Source organism: Notolepis coatsorum, assembly GCF_963971535.1.
Source record: "Notolepis coatsorum genome assembly, chromosome: 1".
Lineage (NCBI taxonomy): Eukaryota > Metazoa > Chordata > Actinopteri > Aulopiformes > Paralepididae > Notolepis > Notolepis coatsorum.
Genome location: NC_140165.1, coordinates 5,863,955 through 5,883,257, shown reverse-complemented (window position 1 = coordinate 5,883,257; position 19,303 = coordinate 5,863,955). Strand labels below are relative to the sequence as shown.

The window sequence follows — 19,303 nt, the reverse complement described above, 5'->3', positions numbered from 1 at the left end:
GATAAGAAGAAACACTTTTTTTTTGTAGATTTGTCAAAAGCCTACCTCACTACCTGCTTCTAAAATCTAACATTGGCTTGAATGGTAATGCCTGTCTGGTTTCGGGATTATCTATCTTCTAGGCGTCAGTGTGTGAAGTTGGGTCAAGCCCAATCTGAATTTCTGTCCATAACTAAAGGTTAGGCAAGGTTCCGTTTTGGGTACTGTCCTTTTTACGATCTACATCAATCATATTGTTTCTTCTTTGTACGGATGTAATTTCCATTTGTATTCTGATGATACAATTGCGTACTGTATTGCTGATTCTGTTCAGTTGGCCATTGTGAAATTGCAGCTTTCTTTTGATGCTCTTCAGGAGGCCCTTGTTAATCTTGAACTAGTTCTTAACTCAATGGACGCCAACCACTTTATATACGCGTTTGGCGGACAACCGTTAAACGCCAACCACGTATATTTGATCGTTTTCCTTTTTCTTCTATATTTGTATTCATTATTCATCTGGGGACCTTGGCGTTACCATAGGGAATGAGTCTGAGATCGCCAAAGTACAATCCCGGCCGCATCCAGCTAGACGGCGGTATCGAGCACCCTTTGAAACCTTGTATCTTGGCCTGTGCATCGATGAAATGTCTCCGGGTCTGTTTTTTTTTCTGGGAATGGAAGCGGTTATAACAGTCGGATTGAGAAGAATCAAATGCTCCCGATGCATGATGTGTGGTGGATTATGTTGGCGACACGATGGACATCAATACTTGGAATCGCGATCAGATAATTGGAATATTCTTTTTGAGATACATCCTAGTCAAGGTAAGGGCTATATTATATCAATCTTGCGTTGATCCAACCATGCCTTCACCTCGAACCGAACATGTGTGTGTAACGTTACTCCACAACGTATGCCGTTGGTGACGATCAAAACATAAAAAAACGCTCAAACCTCCTGAGCAGACATCAGCAACTACTGAGCAACATACGTCACCTGCCAATTAACCGGTTAGTTGATAAGCGGCGGTTTGTAAAAAATCTGAGAATCTTAATTTCCCTCAATGTCTAACATACAAATATATACATTTTGCTGATACACAGAGAAATAATACAAAAAGGCATATTATATTCCTTAATCAAATATTTATTTGACCATTGATTGACGATACAGAGCAAAGTCCTTACTTTGGCGGCGGCGGTGTGAGTCGTGTCACTAACTTTTGTCTTTTTAGGAGGCTGACTCGTCATTATTTTATTAAGTGAATTATAATGCGACTTCAAGGGTGACCATATTGTGATTTTTTTTAAAGAGGACACTGCCTTCAGCCTCAAGATACTTAATGATACTCAGTTTACTCAAAGATGCCTTATCATTTTTATATATTTAAAGTATGCCTCCTCTGTATGGATATAAAATTATTGTTTATATTATTTTATATAACAAAATAATATCTCTCTATAACGAAAGTTACTCAACATGCTGTATTATGCCTAAAGTAATCTATCTGACAAATCTCAAGAAAATAACTAAATCAACCTATGACAAAATATATATTTTCAAGTCTTACTGGACTAAATAAATAACAAAAAAAATATGAAGTAATGTTCTAAATAATACCTCTTCTGTATTAGAAAATCCAGCTTAAAAATATATATCTTTGTATCTTTTCAATGTAATGTACATTATAAAACAGTAACCTCACAAAGATACTAATTTAAAAGTACACTATGCAGTTTCAGATTTGTTGCAATTAGTGTAGTAAACTAATTTATTACACACATAATCCTTAGAATGATTGTATCATAACAAGCATCTTATCAAACCAAAACATCATTTTGAGGCATCAAAATAGTTTTCAATTATTTTCTTTCTCTCTGTATAGCTGCATACTTCAATCAATTCGGTCAACTTTGCCATCAAACTCTCGCCTTGCACTGCTTTGTTTGTAATGTTTTTCTGTGTCCATGTGAGCTTTGAGATCGCCACCACTTTTATTAGACACAGAAACATATGGTCAAGCTTTGCACGTGTTGCACTCCGCTTCCAATTAGTCTCGACCGGGACGATAAATTGGGAATTTTCTCTGCAGTTAATCTGTAATGTACATTTTCGCGTTGGCATTGTGAGGAGCCAGCGATGCTGGTCGGATCTGTGCTTCCTGCTCTGTTGTGTGTGTGTCTGTGTGAGCGCGCAGTAGCGACGCCCACAAAGCACTGAAAGCGAGGCTTCTCTTGGTAACGTCACACGCAACAGGTTACCGTAGTATTCGGTGCAACGTGCCAGTCAATTAACTACATGCCTATTTTACACAAACGTTTCTGTGCGAGACAGAATTCAGATGTGCGCGGGAGCGTTTTGCCATGTGCGCGCACCTTAGGGGGAACATTGCCGCCCCCTTTCATTGCTGGGTTAAGTACTTCTATTCTATTCAAATAATATGCTTACTACATATATCTATTCTATTCACATATATGCTTACCACTTGTATCTATTGCTATGTCCGCCCATCACAATCACGCAAACCGGCTGCGTCTATTCTTGTCCTAACGGATTTATGCTTCCGCGTTCGCGTTTTGCGCTCCGATTGGCCACTGACGTTTCTGGTCGCGCCAATCGTGTGACGGCAAGTTCTTTCGCCGGTTAAGCTTAGGCATTCTTTCGAAGTTGGTTAAGGTTAGAGTTTGTCTTAGAGCAGGGCGATAGAACACCAGCCCTGATTCCAAACTCTAACCTTAACCAACTTCGAAAGAGTCGCCTAAGCTTAACCAGTGATAAACTAGGCGTTAGATCGTTTGCTGCTGTTCGAGGCGGAAATGGGCGCGTCTCGCGATTGGGCGCACATGTCACATGACCAGAAACGTCAGTGGCCAATCAGATCGCACCAGAAACGTCAGTGGCCAATCAGATTAGCAAAACGCGAAAGCGGAAGCATAAATCCGTTAGGATAAGAATAGACTCCCCGTCTCCCCGGCTCCCTGTCTCCCTGTGAGTGACTGTCTCGGAGTGATGACCGGAGTGTTGGACGACCCGTGATGAAGACCGGGAGGATGCGAACCTATCTGCGCCGCCCTTTCGCCTCAAATAGATCCGCTATCAGCTCCATCTTTAATCTTTCAAAAATGTTCAGTTGCTATCAGTGCATGTGAGCGGATCGGAGCGTGAGCGGCGCGGGGCGCGGAGCGGCCGGTTTTGACGTGAGCGAGGAGTGGGTTTTAAAATGAGTCGGCGCGACGTCCGGAGCGAGAGTTCTCCTCCGCTCCAATCCACTCCAGGCCGCTCACAGTGGTTTAACACTGTTGATGTAATATACATGCAGTACAATGCCAAAGCAACAGATGGCGATGTACAAACATGAAGGCCATTTTCAACCAATGAGAAGGGTGAACCTGTGATATCCGGTTCAGGCTTCACTCCTCCTCCTTCACTGAGTAGGGTCGAGCTGCAGAAAAAGTATCGACGCCATTGTTGTTGTCGTTAGCTTACATGCTAACGTTAATGGCAGCGACCATAGCATTGTGGCTCGGCTAGCCTATCATCGCTTAATGGAGCTAGTGAATGGATAAACAATGTTATTTAACATTGCAGAATGGGTACAATTACAATGCGGCTCAATACAAACAATTGTTAAGGGGCCCAGGGGGTGTAGACTGTTGTAGTTTGAGCTAATTTACACCATGCTCCAAAAAAGAAAAAAAAAAAACTGCCGAGCGACCTGGCGCGGGCAGCGGGGAGCGATCGATTCAAGGTGAGCGGGGAGCGAGCGGAGAGCGACTTGGGGGCGGGGTCAACATGAGCGATTAGCGGAGCGGACCAAGCTTTAAAGAGCGAAGAGCGGATTTCTCGGCCGTGCCGATCCGCTCACGTGGCCTGGTTGCTATCGCTATCAGCTATATCTTTAATCTTAATCTTTCAAAATGTTCAGTTGCTATCGCTATCAGCTCTATCTTTAATCTTTCAAAATGATCAGTTGGTATCGCATGCACTTATCTGTGTTTCACTACACACATGAGTGCATGCCTACCAACTGTTCACCTGTGTTATTGCAACACTACTATCACCAACATCTAAGAAGGGAGATCCCCCCTTGAATGGCCCTTCTAAGGTTTCTCTCCTCCACATTGCCTGTGGTGCATTTTTTCCTATTGCTAGGTTTTAGTGAGTTTTTCCTTACCTTCGCGTGGGGTATGTCTGGGAGTGTTGCATTTATTTATTTGCATTTATTTAAAAAAAGATTGGACTTTATGGTGTTCTTGTTTTGTTCTTGACTTATTGTGATGTTTCTTCTTGACTTGTTTAAAGAAGACGTGTCCGGCCCATGGGGTCATTAACGTGTGTTGTCGGGCCTTACAAATACATTTTATTTGATTTTATTTCATGCATTCATGATGAAACATAATACCTATGATATAGATTTTATTTGAGAATAATAGCTGGTCCAGGCAAGAAACGGCAACAGTTATAGTATAATACACGCATAAGGCTATTCCTCAGCATTACCCCAGACCAATCTAAAAACACTTATATTCACCACGGTATAATGCACGAATGTATGCATGGTAAAATTATTGACCGGAAGAAAGTCACTGTCAAATGACCATAGTATTGTATCCATAGCTATAATATAGAATATAGTTATAGCTCTACAAACAAAGTGATGAATTGAAAATGGGGGACCCTGATGTAAACAAGACGAAAGTCTTTCTCTGGCCTGCATCCCCTTAACAATTGTATGTATTGAGCTGTACTGTACTGTACCCATTCTGCAATCTGTTAATAAAGTTTTCAATTAATTCAATCAATCCCATCTTTTAAAGCGTGGCAGTGCTTAGACGGGGCCCGAAAACAGCAGTCAATGAGTTAATGCTAGTAACACAATATTTATGTTGTTTTCAAGAGCCAGAAATATTGACTTTGATAATGTGCAGGTATCTACTGTCAGTGGCTCTTGTATAGAGAGTCACCAAGTATAAATATCTTGGCCTGTGGCTCAACGGGAAATTTACATTTAAGTTCCATGTGGATAATCTTGCCTCTAAACTGCGACAGAAAATTGGTTTCCTGTACAAGAAATTTAGTTTCCTGTACAGAAACGGATCAAATTTTCCTCTAATTAGTAAGAAAATAATTGTTGTTCTTATCAGTTTTGGAATATGGTGATGTAATTTATAGGCATGCTGCGGCATCAGCTCTTAAACCTCTGGATCAGGTAGCTCTTAGGTTTATTAATGGTGACAGATACGATACTCACCATTGTGTCCTGTATGATAGGGTGGGTTGGCCTTCTCTTGCAGAAAGGCGCAAAAAACTAGGGCTGACCTTCGATATTTTTTGGGGAATTTGAAGCTTCGGGCCGAGATTCAATTTTAATTCACTGGTCTTCAGGCTGCCAGAACACAGTTCCGTGTGGCAGAACGATGCAAACGATCAAATACTTTGCCTAAAACGACCAATTATATATATATAAAAAAACAAATTTTCTTTTAAATTTTTTTTATGTTGTGGGACTTGTACAGCACTTTGTTCAACTTTGTCAGTGCACGTTGCTTTCATGAAATATTGTAAGCCGTCATTTGAGGCTTTATAAAAGCAGCACAATGAACACAAATCTGTCAGTGCCGAGTCCGACCTCATCTTAAATAACAAACAGCATTGCTTGTTGTAGTTAACAAAGAGAGGCAGAGTTGATTTTGCACAATTTAATAATTTTTTAATAATCAAATTTTATTTTCATATTCGAATCCCATGCCCATCGAACGAAGCTTCGAAGTATTTAAGACAGCCCTACAAAAAACACTGGTATTTATTTATTTCGATTTTTTAAATTATTTTAGAATTCTTTTTTTTTAATATTATTATTACTATTTTGTGTTTCATTTTCTGTGAATATTGCTTTTATTATGTACCGTTTACATTTGTACAATCGTCGTTTCTGTAAATGAGGGAAACTTCAGAAGCTTAAGATTTTTAATACCCTGGAGAATAAACATACACACCTTTCAGTTTCTGTTTTGTGTCTTTCTTCTTCTTCTTCTTCTTTGTCATGGTCTTGATCTCCTCCTCCCCCTCCCCCTCCTCCTCCTCTTCATGGCCCACAGCGACAGAGTCCGTCTGAGGTAGTGTTGGTGTCACGCCTTCAAGAATAACCAGAAGAACTCTTAAAAAGTATTCCACTCAAGCTATGTGTGATTGTGAGAGTGTGAGAACTAGACTAGAGCTACATGTGATTGTGAGAGGATGTGAGAACTAAACTAAGGCCTTGTCCAGACTAAAATGATTTAGATTTTTCGTTTCGTTTTAAGGTTTCCGTAAAAACGTAACAGTCTCAAGATAATAAGTGCGTGCCACAAATTTACAAAATGAAATGTCTTTCCTGTTTTAGCTCTTTTATTTTGAAAACCCCAGACCGGAAGTGTTATAGTGTCTGTTGCTAGCAGCTTAACTTGTGTCGGCCGGTTCTGTGCTTTTCGAGAGGAGAGAAAGACCACGCCTCACATGCAGCTCAAACTACCTGTTGGAATACATTTATTGATTGATGTTTAACTTGTCCCTGTGTGTGTCCAGTCATTTCGACTAGCAAACGTCTGTGTTTAACGTTACCTCAGGATACCACTGTCTATTGTATTTAGTTGGTTAGCTATTTAGCTAATGTGGATAGCATTTTGAATAGCATAAATGCTAGCTGGCTGGCTACAGCTTTATTTACTAAAATATGGAAGCTTTTTAATCGTCAAGGTAAGAGAGGATTTGTCATGATCAACTGAAGGCGTATGCTATGGAACAATAATGTGCTTGGGTTTTCAGAAAAAGGCCAGCTATGTGACGCTAATTATTTAGCTAATATTGATAGCATAGCTTGCTGGCTACAGCTCAACACCATGCCATGGGGATACTATTTACTAAATTATGGAGGCTTTTTAATCGTCAAGGTAAGAGAGGATTTGTCATGATCAACTGAAGGGGTATGCTATGGAACAGTTTGCCGCAAAAGCCCCAATCAGGCTCAATAGCTTCTGCACCACGAACGCAACTACTCTGTTGTTGTGATGTTGGCTGAGAGTTTGCGCATGCGGGGTAAGGGAGAGGTGGGCCAACGCGCCATCGGTTCAGGAGAAGACGCGTATCGCTTGTAAAGATGGTGACGCAATGGGGGGCGTCTTCAGAATTGCGCACTCTGGGAGCTGGTATCAAAAAGTACCGTCTTCAGGCTGCCAGAACAAAGTTCCATGTGGCAGAACGATGCAAACGATCAAATACTTTGCCTAAAACGACCAAAATCGTTTTAGTGTGGACATGGCCTTGTGAGAGGGTGTGAGAACTAGACTCAAGCTACGTGTGATTGTGAGAGGGTGTGAAAACTAGACTCAAGCTACGTGTGATTGTGAGAGGGTGTGAGAACTAGACTCAAGCTACGTGTGATTGTGAGAGGGTGTGAGAACTAGACTCAAGCTACGTGTGATTGTGAGAGGGTGTGAGAACTACACTGTAGCACTCAACACTTTGATGAACATATTACCTCAGCTGATAAGAGTTGTGCCCTTCCTGATGACTTGTCATACAGACCTTGTAAGTCGCTTTGGATAAAAGTGTCAGCTAAATGACTAAATGTGAATGTAAATGTAAATTGAGATGTAATTAACACCACACAAGGATCCAATGTCCCCGATGACATCACTGGTGGCTATATTCAAACTCGTTTACAAACCAAATGAATGTGTGCAAAACTGTTTTAGACATTTGAACGTATGCGAGATTATATGCAAAGTAAAATCAGCATAGTTTTTTTGGTGAAGTGCCCCTTTAACCTGGAGCCCTGATGTGACAACAAACACACACCTGGCTGGTCATTCTTCTTCCGTTTCTTTTTTGCATCTTTCTTCTTCTTCTCCTCAGCAGCAACCTCTTGGTCCTCCACAGCGTCTCCACAGTACCTCCACAGTACCTCCACTGCCGCTGGTGTTACGCCCCCTTTCTTCCCCTTCTTTGGCAGCTTTGGTTCTGCATCGCCGTCCTCTCCAGCTCTTCTCTTCTGGGCTGCCGGTGTCTGTGCCAGTGCCGCTTGGCTCGTCAACCTCAGTCTCTCCTTGGCTTTCGCCTTCTGCTGCAGCCGGACCAACAGGCGCTGAGCCCGGGACTCTGAGCTGTCCGGACCGTCCTCGTCGTCCTCCCCCAGGTATCTGCAAACGACACCACATCCTGCGTTACGGTATCAAGCCCCGCCCTCTTTTCTTGATCCTCCAATCGCAAACTTTGATCCATGATTGGAGGATCAAGAAAAGAGGGAGAAGGGATTATGAAGCTCATTCTTCAGCTAAGTGCATCATACACAACTTGTTGGTCTAGTCAGCTATCATTGGTTTAAAACTGAATCAAACCATAAACAAGGTGGCCTGTTGGGATGTTAGATCCTAATGTAAAAAACTGTGATTTTATATGTCTGCACTTTATGTACTCATTTTATGCCTGTCTTTTTTCTGTTGTGAAGCACTTTGAGCTGCAGAGAGAGAGATAGAGAGGGGGAGAGAGAGATAGAGAGGGGAAGAGAGAGAGAGGGGGAGATAGAGAGAGACAGAGAGAAAGGGGGGAGAGATAGAGAGAGATAGAGAGGGGGATCGAGGGAGAGAGAGAGGGGGGGGAGAGGGAGGGAGAGAGAGAGAGAGAGAGAGAGAGAGAGAGAGAGAGAGAGAGAGAGAGAGAGAGAGAGAGAGAGAGAGAGAGAGAGAGAGAGAGAGAGAGAGAGAGAGAGAGAGAGAGAGAGAGAGAGAGAGAGAGAGAGAGAGAGAGAGAGAGAGAGAGAGAGAGAGAGAGAGAGAGAGAGAGAGAGAGAGAGAGAGAGAGAGAGAGAGAGAGAGAGAGATCAGACAGACAGACAGATATTTCACAGACACCAAGCAATGCTGTTGCATTTCATGGCAATCTCAGGCTATGGTTAGACTAGGCTATGGTTAGACTAGTGTATTCCTGGCGTTTTTTTATACGTTTTTGACGACGTTTGATGTCCTATCTACACAGAAATGCGTTTTTTGGCGTTTTTTTGTGGATACGGCTGAAACGCAAAATTGTGTTTGCGTTTGGAGATACGCAAAAAAAACGAATCGACAACAGCGTGTAGTCAGCACGCTAGCCGTTGTTGCGAAAACGCCCATGCGCAGTAGATACCATCGCGTGCCCTTCCGGTGACAACAGTGTGTGTGTTTGGGACATAGCTCCGTGACCCAAATAGCTTCAGCTACCATGTGTTGTCAAGTTATTGTTATAAGGACCCCAGTCCAAGCTACAACAGTCTGCATTCCCTTAACAATTGTTTGTATTGAGCCGTATTGTATTGTACCCATATGCAATATGTTAAATAAAGTTTACATCCATTCATTCCGCTAGCATTACCGATTGCATGAGCAGCTGGCTAACGTGAGCTATCAGGATTCAGACCCTGTTAGCTCAGAGCTCCTCTTTCAACTTAACAAGCACTAAACAAAATGGCCCAATCATCTATTCACCTTTGTTTAATACACACAGCGTTGTCTCTAATGTTATCTAACTACTGATAGCTCGCGATATCATCAGTTTTGGTGCTGGCTAAGTAGCGTGAGCTAACGTTAGCTTCTAGCCACAATGCTATATTGTTATAATGGCATACTCCATTGACGTTAGCATGCAGCTAACAATGCTACCGATCGTTTTTTAGACTAAACTATCCGCTCTTGGTGGTCACTTGTGTTGATGTTAGTTTTGTTTCATCAACAAATGACAGGCAGAACACACAGTGAATGTATCCGTTTTGTTTATTGCACTTTTATTAGGCTTTGCTGAAAAAAGAATTGCTGCATTGAGTAAATAGGCAAGATGGTGGCGCGGCATAGGCGCCTGCCTTATTGACATTTTTTCTTTGCTGGAGCTTCCAGGAAGTGTATTGGCACATTCGTTCTGATTGGTTGAAATTGCCTTCATGTTTGCCACCTACTGCCACCTACTGCTTTGGCAGTGTACAACATCAGTGTGCTCGGGTGACAAAACGAAAAAAAAACGAAAGTGTGACTCGAGGCGCACGACGTCGCGGCGATACGCATATGAAAACAATACGAAGATGATACGAAAGGTGTAACCGCAGCCTGAGTCACACAGACACATCGTTCACAGTTTCACACCAAACTGGGGAGGGGTGCTATGTAGCCTATTTGAGCACACCTGAAGACTGGGCTGTTGTTGATATGCAAAGACAGCTGTGGTCGGTAGTACTTAGCGCCGGGTGCTCACGACACCTGGCTACTTGACTTTGCATGACAATGGCTCAGAGATGGACAAGCAGCCGTTTTCCGTGTGGTCCTATCACGTCGCGTCAGGGGACATGTCCCGGTCACAACCACACGCCTGTATTGTAAAACAGTGCTGTTCACCTTGAGAGACAGCGGGGTACGCTCTCGTAAGACGTCTCATTCTCTCGTCCAAAGTGTATGCAGTCACTCCATTTTAAAGCGCTCTGCATACTGTACAACAGTAGTGCTATAGAAATTCATTCAAGACCCTACTTCAGTTTCCCCCACTGTATGTGATACCATCCTCCTGTATCGTTCTGCCAGTGACCACTAGCAGCCTCAATCCAGAGACTACATCGTTTAGACTGGATACCCCTCACCCCATAATCAGGGGAGTCGCTGGGGGGGAGGGGGGGAGGTTAGGATGATTCCAAGGGCCCAGCACTGGGGGGGGCCAGAGAACACTATTATTATCTTTTTATTAATATGGTTTTATTATTATACTAAAGTAAGTTAATGTAGATGACTCAAAAGTATAATTGCCTGTATTATAAAAAAAAAAACATGCGTTTTCATCAATAAATAAATGCCCCAAATCTGTTAATGGATTGGGGGCCCACAAATAGATTATTTCAGAGGCCCAGAATCTCCAGCTACACCCCTGCCCCTAATCACAGTCACGTAGTAGATGCACTCCCCTACTTCAAAAAAAAAAAGTTGTTCATGCCATCAAATATTGTGTTGTCCTCCTGAGGCACAGGAATAACGCCAATTCTTATAATATATGGCATTCCCCTTTATTGCACATAAGAAAAGTCATAGCCTGTTTGATATTTACTTATTATCTTATGTACTGTGGTCACAGGCTACAGCAGGTAACAGGTGGTGTACATCACAGTACATCTAAACAGAAAGATGAAGACTGCCACTGTGTCATATCCATATATACATGTTCAAAACAGAGTCCATTCTCTTCGGTTCAAATAACAAACTCAGCAAGACCGGCGACTTCTCAGTTACAGTGGTAGGGATGGGAATCGAAAACCGGTTCCCGTTGGGAACCGGTTCCTAATTGGCCGATGCCTGGAACCGTGTGGCTCCTGTGACTTTCGATTCCCTTATCGCTGCCTACAGTTGCGTAATAACGTTACGTTAGCATGTAGCCATGGCAGACTCTATTTGATTCCTTAAGGGCTCGAAATTGCCTGGGTTTTGGTATTATGCTCCCGAAATGCTCCCGCTGTTTGGCTACTTCTATGTGCAGTGAAAACTACTTGAATGCTTTAGAACAGTCATTGATTTAGTTTAGGGTGAGCTAAAATTAGCCGCGGAGCTATCGCTAGCTAACGTGAGCTAACGCTATTTAATCAAGCTCACAAAGAGAGATAAACAGCTGACAGCGGATAGTACAGGTACAAATACAATAAAACAGCGGGTGGGGACTGTTGTGTAAACCTTGTACTCTTTAGTTCACATATAATAAGAGCCGGATTGTTTGTTTACTAAGTCTCTACTAGTCTACTCTGAGTCCGTCAGACAGGAAGTACCATGGTGCAACATACAAATGTGTCCGTGTAGCAACACAAGCCAATACTTTAAAGGACAGGGGCCCGGGGAGGGAGCTCTCTCTCTCTGTGTGTGTGTGTGTGTGTGTGTGTGTGTGTGTGTGTGTGTGTGTGTGTGTGTGAGAGAGAGTGTGTGAGTGAGAGACAGAAGTCAGAGGAATAACAACCTGTTATTCAATAGATTAAATTCGTTTAAGAATAAAAAAATAAATACATTTTAAGAGAATCTCAAATACATTATTTTATTTAAGTGTAGGCTATAGTTAATGTTTAATTTTTTACAGTGTTTGTATTTTTCTGACATGGGGGCTCAACAATAAATGACAATCAGAAATGTCAAGTTGCATGTTGTTATTCTAACCAGCTTAGACCCCGACGCTCTGCATCTTCTGGCCGCCTCAGACCTACTCCTATCCGAGCTCCGGGAGGGTCATCAAAGAGAAGTCGCCTATTCTCAGTCCTTGCCCCACAATGGTGGAATGAACTACCCACCCCAGTTAGGACAGCCGAATCACGTCCAATCTTTCGCCGTCGACTAAAGACGCACTTCTTCAACCATTATCTGAATAAAAAAAAAAAATATCTAACCCTAACTAACCGTACTGTCATGCACTTGTCCTAATAAACTAACCTACACTGTAGCACTCAACACTTTGATGAACATTGTTGCTCAGCTGATAGAGTTGTGCCCTTCCTGATGGCTTGTCGTACAGAACTTGTAAGTCGCTTTGGATAAAAGCGTCAGCTAAATGACTAAATGTAGTTCTGTTGCATTTCCAATTTATTTATTTAAATTATAAATTGATCAGGTATCGATAAGGGAATCGATAAAGAATCGAATCGATAAGCAGAATCGATAATGGAATCGTATCGATAAAATCCTATCAATTCCCATCCCTATACAGTGGGTGACAATATTGTCACAAGGAAAGATGAAATTAAATACCTGGGCTCCATCCTAGAGGCAAATATTTCCTGTGACAAAATGGCATCCAAGGTAATAAAAAAAGTCAACCAACGAACTAGATTCTTGTACCGGATCTCCTCTCTGGTAAACATGAATACCCTGAAGACTCTGGCAGGAGCACTCATACAAGGGTACTACGACTATGCTTGCACCCAGGGGTGTAAAGTACTTGAGTAATTGTACTTCGTTACAATACTTAAGTACTGTTTTGTGGGATTTGTACTTTACTCAAGTATTATTAGGTTTGTATACTTTGTACTTTTACTCCATTACATTTCAGAGAAAAAAAACATACTTTTTACTCCTTACATTTAAAATGCAGACCTACAAAGTACAAAGTACAAATCTCACAGGTCCAACCATTTTAATTAGTATATTTTAATTGTTTACCTGGTCGAACTAACGTTAACGAAAGAAATTACCCCCGGCAGGCAAGTGTAATAAGAGATCAATGTTTTTATTATATCTGCTCATGTCGGGTGACATACATCAGAACCCTGGTCCCGTAATGACACGGAACCAGAGACTACAGCAAGAAGCGATGGAGGTTCCCATCGCGACCAACAGCATCAACAACGCAACCTGTGGCTACATCCACAGCGCGGGCCGCGAAGCTCCCCCAATGACGCCACAGCAGACGAGCACACGTGAGGCAGTGACGAGAGGAGGTGAACCGAGGGTCGAAACCATGACGACCATCTCGACGCGGGATGTAAACATCTCGACGCCCGATAGCCGGCTAGCTAGCAGAGCTAACAACGAAAACAACCAGGAACGAGTCCTTTGTTGTTCCAGCACGGCGCGGGACCCGACCCCCCCCTCCCCCCTTCTTTGTTGTTCCAGCACGGCGCGGGACCCGACCCCCCCCTCCCCCCTTCCCACCCACAACAACACAGAGGAACAGATCACAAACGGACAATACTTCGAACCTGCCAACATCAATGAAATAACCAACGCCAATGGACTGAACATTTTTCACATTAACATTAACAGCTTAAAAAACAAATTGGATGAAATCAAACAAATATTCATAAATGGTAAGGCAAACATACTGTGCTTCTCAGAAACTAAGCTCGACGATTCTGTAAAAGATCCAGAGATAGAGATTGAGAACTACTCAATAATCAGGAATGATAGGAACAAACATGGAGGTGGTGTCTGTATGTACATACACAAGGACACCAAATTCATCAACAGAAATGACCTGAATCATAAATCAATTGAAACTGTATGGGTGGAAATCCTATTCGAAAGGGCGAAATCCCTACTGGTTGGCACAGTCTACAGGCCGCCAGATCATAGTGGCTTTTATGATACAATGGATGGGTGTTTAGCTGGAGTTGAGGATGTAGACAAAATTCTTATTGGAGACTGGAACACGGATATGCAACGAAAAGATGCACCCGTCTTCAAGGCCTTCAGTAGGTTTTGTGATCTGCATGGCCTCAGCCAGCTAATCACCCAACCCACACGTGTATGTGAATCAACTCAGACTACCATTGACCTCATTCTGACCTCCGACAAGTCCAAGATCTCAAATAAAGGGGTTATAGCATGTGGGTTAAGTGATCATTATATGATATTCTGTACCCGAAAAAAACTAAAACAAAAGGCTGGCTGCCACAAAACAGTCACATCTAGAGACCTCAAAACCTACTCTAGCGAGGCCTTCAACCTTGAACTGGAGAGTCTGGACTGGTCAGATGAACTCAATGGTACACTGGTTGACGAAACATGGCTTGGTTTCAAAACCAAATTCTCAGCAATACTAAACGACATGGCCCCCCTAAGAACCACCAGGGTAAAAAATCGCGCTGAGCCGTGGATGCACTCCGAAATACTGGCCGCTATGAAAACCAGAGACAAAAAATGCTCTGAGTTTCGTAAAAGTCAGTCAAAGCTTACTAAAAGCACGAGCAGTGAACTCCAAGCCCACGTGACTGAACTCAAACTAGAAAGAAACAGACTAAGAAACGACGTAAACTCCATGATCAAAACTGCAAAAAAGAATTTCATCAATGACAAAACTGAGGAAAACAAAAACAAACCACGTGAACTTTGGAAATTACTCAATAATCAACTAGGATGCAGTAAAAAACTTAAAACCAGATTCTCAAACATAAACATAAAAACTGACAACACGCTCATCACAGACAAGCTGGATGTAGCCAATTACTTAAACATTTTCTTCACAAACATAGCCACAACACTGGTAAACAAACTACCCTCCCACTCAGGGCTTTATGGGGTAGAACACATAGTAGCTTACTACAAAAACCTAGGGGTCCGCAAGGACGACTTCAAGCTGGAAATGGTAACAACAGATGAGGTACTCAATAAACTGAGCGCCCTCCAACCTAACAAGGCCACTGGCCATGACAACATCCCCTCCAAATTCCTCAGAGACTCAGCAGCCGCCATCACACCAATCATCACACACATAATAAACCTCTCCATAAAACAGGGACACGTCCCCAAGGACTTCAAAATTGCGAGGGTGACCCCTCTGCACAAAAAGGGCAGCAAATTAGACCCAGGCAACTACCGCCCTGTTTCTATTCTCACCTCCATCTCGAAAGTCATGGAAAAAATAGTCTACGAACAGGTCGAAAAGTACCTAGCGGAAAAAAATCTAATCTACGAATTCCAATCTGGCTTCAGAACATCCCACTCCACTGACACATGCCTTCTCTATTTGAATGACCACATCAAACAAGAGGTGGACGCAGGCAAATACTGCGGCATGGTCATGCTGGACCTACAAAAGGCCTTTGACACGGTCAATCACTCCATTCTGATTGACAAGCTAAAAGCAATTGGTTTTGATAGTCTATCAGTGAGCTGGATGCAATCCTACCTTGAGGGGAGGGAACAGATGGTGGAGGTAAACGGTACCCTATCCCCCCCCCTCACAGTGAGCTGTGGTGTTCCACAAGGAAGCATACTAGGACCGCTACTGTTCCTAATTTATGCAAATGACATGTCGTCAGCTTGTGACTGCAACTTGTTCCTGTTTGCGGACGACTCAGCCCTGCTGGTCTCTGACAAGAACAAGTTACAGGTTGAAAAAACCCTCAGCTCGGAACTAGGCAGAATCTGCATATGGCTCGCTGATAACAAACTATCATTACACATGGGCAAAACAGAGTCCATTCTCTTCGGTTCAAATAACAAACTCAGCAAGACCGACGGCTTCTCAGTTACAGTGGGTGACAATATTGTCACAAGGAAAGATGAAATTACCTACCTGGGGTCCATCCTAGAGGCTAATCTCTCCTGTGACAAAATGGCATCCAATGTAATAAAAAAAGTCAACCAACAAACTCGATTCTTGTACCGGATCTCCTCTCTGGTAAACAAGAACACCCTGAAGACTCTGGCAGGAGCACTCATTCAGGGGTACTACGACTATGCTTGCACCTCATGGTACCAAAGCACCTCAAAGGCGCTAAAAACAAAATTACAAACATCTCAAAACAAACTGGTCAGACTACTGCTTGACCTTACTCCTAGAACCCACCTCACCCCTGCCCACTTCGACAACCTAGGATGGCTTAGAGTAGACGACAGAGTACAACAACTTGCAATGGGCCTGGTCTACAAGATACACTACACGACCAAGGTACCCATGTACATGTCAAAATACTTCCCAAAGGTCAGTGAATACCACGATCACAACACCAGAGGGAGCTCCACAAATCATGTTAAACCCAGATTCGGCTCAAATAAGGGACTAAACACGTTTCGCAATTATGCCACATCAATGTGGAACGCCCTACCCAAAGCTGTAAAGGAATGTGGATCACTACCCACTTTCAAAACCTCTCTCAAGGGACACCTACGGGAGACTGCAATTCAACACTGGCCCCTGTAAATATCCTAACCCAATCATTCCAACCCCCTCCAATGTACAGTCATTTACCTAGTATGGTTTTGTCAATAGTTCAATGTACAATTGTGTTTGTTTGTACAGTGTCTCCTCCCCCCCCCCCTCAATGTACAGTGTTACTTGTTTATACAGTGTGCCCCCCCCCCCCCCCCCCCAACCACCTCCAATGTAAATTACCCAGTATGGTCGTCAATATCCCAATGTACCCAACCCCCCCCACCCAACCTCCTCCAATGTACAGTTTCTACGTCAAATGTATATACTCCCTTTTCTTGACTCCTTCTGTATCACAAACAGTACTGTATTTGCAAATCTGGTATGTCATAAATGTATAGATGTAGCAGTACTGACTATCTGTATGTCATGTATGTCATATATGTCTATATGAATTGAAAATGGGGGACCCTGATGGAAACAAGACAAACGTCTTTCTCAGGTCTGCATCCCCTTAACAATTGTATGTATTGAGCCGTACTGTATTGTACCCATTCTGCAATCTGTTAAATAAAGTTTTCATTCATTCATTCATTCATTCATTCATTCATTCATTCAACATTATTAATCCTGCGACCGCAGGTAAACAGCCAATAAAATCCCCATCAATGGAAAATGAACCCGCCCATACCCATGCTGATTGGTCCTTGTGCAACACTAGAAAGCGGGGATCTTTGATTAAACACCTGCTATCAGAAGAATAGACAGTCAGATCCGCATTATGCTGTGGTTAATATTGTGATATTATTCAGGGTACTCCAGTATTCTGTCTTTAATATTGTGATATTATTCAGGGTACTCCAGTATTCTGCCTTTAATATTGTGATATTATTCAGGATACACCATTCTGTTTTTAATATTGTGATATTATTCATGCTGTGATGTGAATGCCGTCCATGTTAGTTTACCTTCAATGGAGAAGTGCATTAAATCATTTTTATGCAAAAAAAAGTGTCCTCTGTTCTTTCATTTCAGCATGGTCTATCGCAGAACACATTCCATTGTGGGCAGAGTGTCTGCTTGGTTTCATTCCAGCCTTGCCTAAACACCAGCTGATGATTTCACTAATTGGCTCACCTCTTCAACTAACTCACCTGGTGCAATATATAGTTTAAATGAAAATTTGGCCCACGATGGAATGAGTTTGAGACCCCTGGTCTATCCCTTTAAAAAAAAAAAACACTTTTACTTTTTAGGACTTAAGTACATTTAAAAGTAGGACTTTTTTACTTTTACTCAAGTGTGTTTTTAGCCAGATACTTCGACTTTTACTTGAGTCAGATTTTGAGACGGTACCCATACTTTCACTTAAGTATAATTTCTGGGTACTTTTTACACCCCGGAGTTGCACCTCATGGTACCAAAGCACCTCAAAGGCGCTAAAAACAAAATTACAAACATCTCAAAACAAACTGGTCAGACTACTGCTTGACCTTACTCCTAGAACCCACCTCACCCCTGCCCACTTTGACAACCTAGGATGGCTTAGAGTAGACGACAGAGTACAGCAACTTGCAATGGGCCTGGTCTACAAGATACACTACACCACTCAGGTACCCATGTACATGTCAAAATAACTTCCCAAAGGTCAGTGAATACCACGACCACACCAGAGGAAGCTCAACAAATCATGTCAACCCAGATTCGGCTCAAACACGGGACTAAACACGTTTAGCAATTATGCCACATCAATGTGGAACGCCCTACCCAAAGCTGTAAAGGAATGTGAATCACCACCCACTTTGCAATTCGAAACTGGCCCCTGTAAATGTCCTAACCCAACCGCCTCCAATGTACAGTTTCTACGTCAAATATATACTATCTTTTCTGGACTCTTTTTGTATCACAAACAGTACTGTATTTGCAAATCTGGTATGTCATAAATGTATAGATGTAGCAGTACTGTCTACCTGTATGTCATGTAAGTCATATATGTTATGATTAATTGAAAATGGGGGACCCTGATGTAAACAAGACGAAAGTCTTTCTCTGGTCTGCATCCCCTTAACAATTGTGTGTATTGAGCTGTACTGTATTGTACACATTCTGCAATCTGTTAATAAAGTTTTCAATCAATAAATCAAACAGTACATCTAAACAGAAAGATGAAGACTGCCACTGTGTCATATCCATAATGTTCACTCAGCTCTTCTTAACGTTCATTTGAGCAGGGTACGGTCGCTCGTCCGACAGCACAAGTTCGTGTTGTCACTGTCAGGCTGCTAAATGTTTAGCATTACATTCTCTAGATGTAAACAGCATGAGAACAACTGCAGGCTTACCTGTTGATGTGAAAGAGGGCCATTATTATTAACCCTGATATACGTTAGAACGGTTAGATACAAATACAAGGAATGGTGTTAATCACAAAACACCGCTCGCCCGCGTGTTGGTTGTCGCATATATAAGGCGGCGCATGATGATGACGTCCGTCGCAGTTTGCTGACAGCGGTTAGGGGGGTGACCAATGATCTTCGTCGGGGTCACCAGACTACAGTTTAAATGGCTCCGGGGGTGACTGTCGCCATCTAGTGGTTAGATAAATATAACCTTTTCTCTGTGAACACTGGCTTTTTTATTATTATGAATTAAAGTCAGTGAAAACATGAACTCCCACGAATAAGAGATGTTGTAACAGTGTAAGCATGTTGT

The 19,303-nt window shown here is 42.5% G+C and overlaps 1 protein-coding gene across 1 annotated transcript in view; it reads right to left on the bottom strand.

Moving 5' to 3' along the window:
* The window catches only part of LOC311242369 (uncharacterized protein), a gene marked incomplete at its 3' end in the record, with an annotated part of 42,114 nt that extends 23,068 nt beyond the window's left edge, over window positions 1-19,046 (bottom strand). Inside the window, exons 1-3 of the mRNA XM_084331326.1 lie at window positions 18,934-19,046; window positions 7,820-8,160; window positions 5,980-6,117 (exon numbers count right to left, since the gene is read on the bottom strand). Of these exons, the coding sequence (XP_084187452.1) occupies window positions 5,980-6,117; window positions 7,820-8,160; window positions 18,934-18,956 (502 nt within the window). The 5' untranslated portion in view covers window positions 18,957-19,046. The remainder of the gene's footprint in view (window positions 1-5,979; window positions 6,118-7,819; window positions 8,161-18,933) is intronic.
* Between the last annotated feature and the right edge of the window lie 257 nt (window positions 19,047-19,303).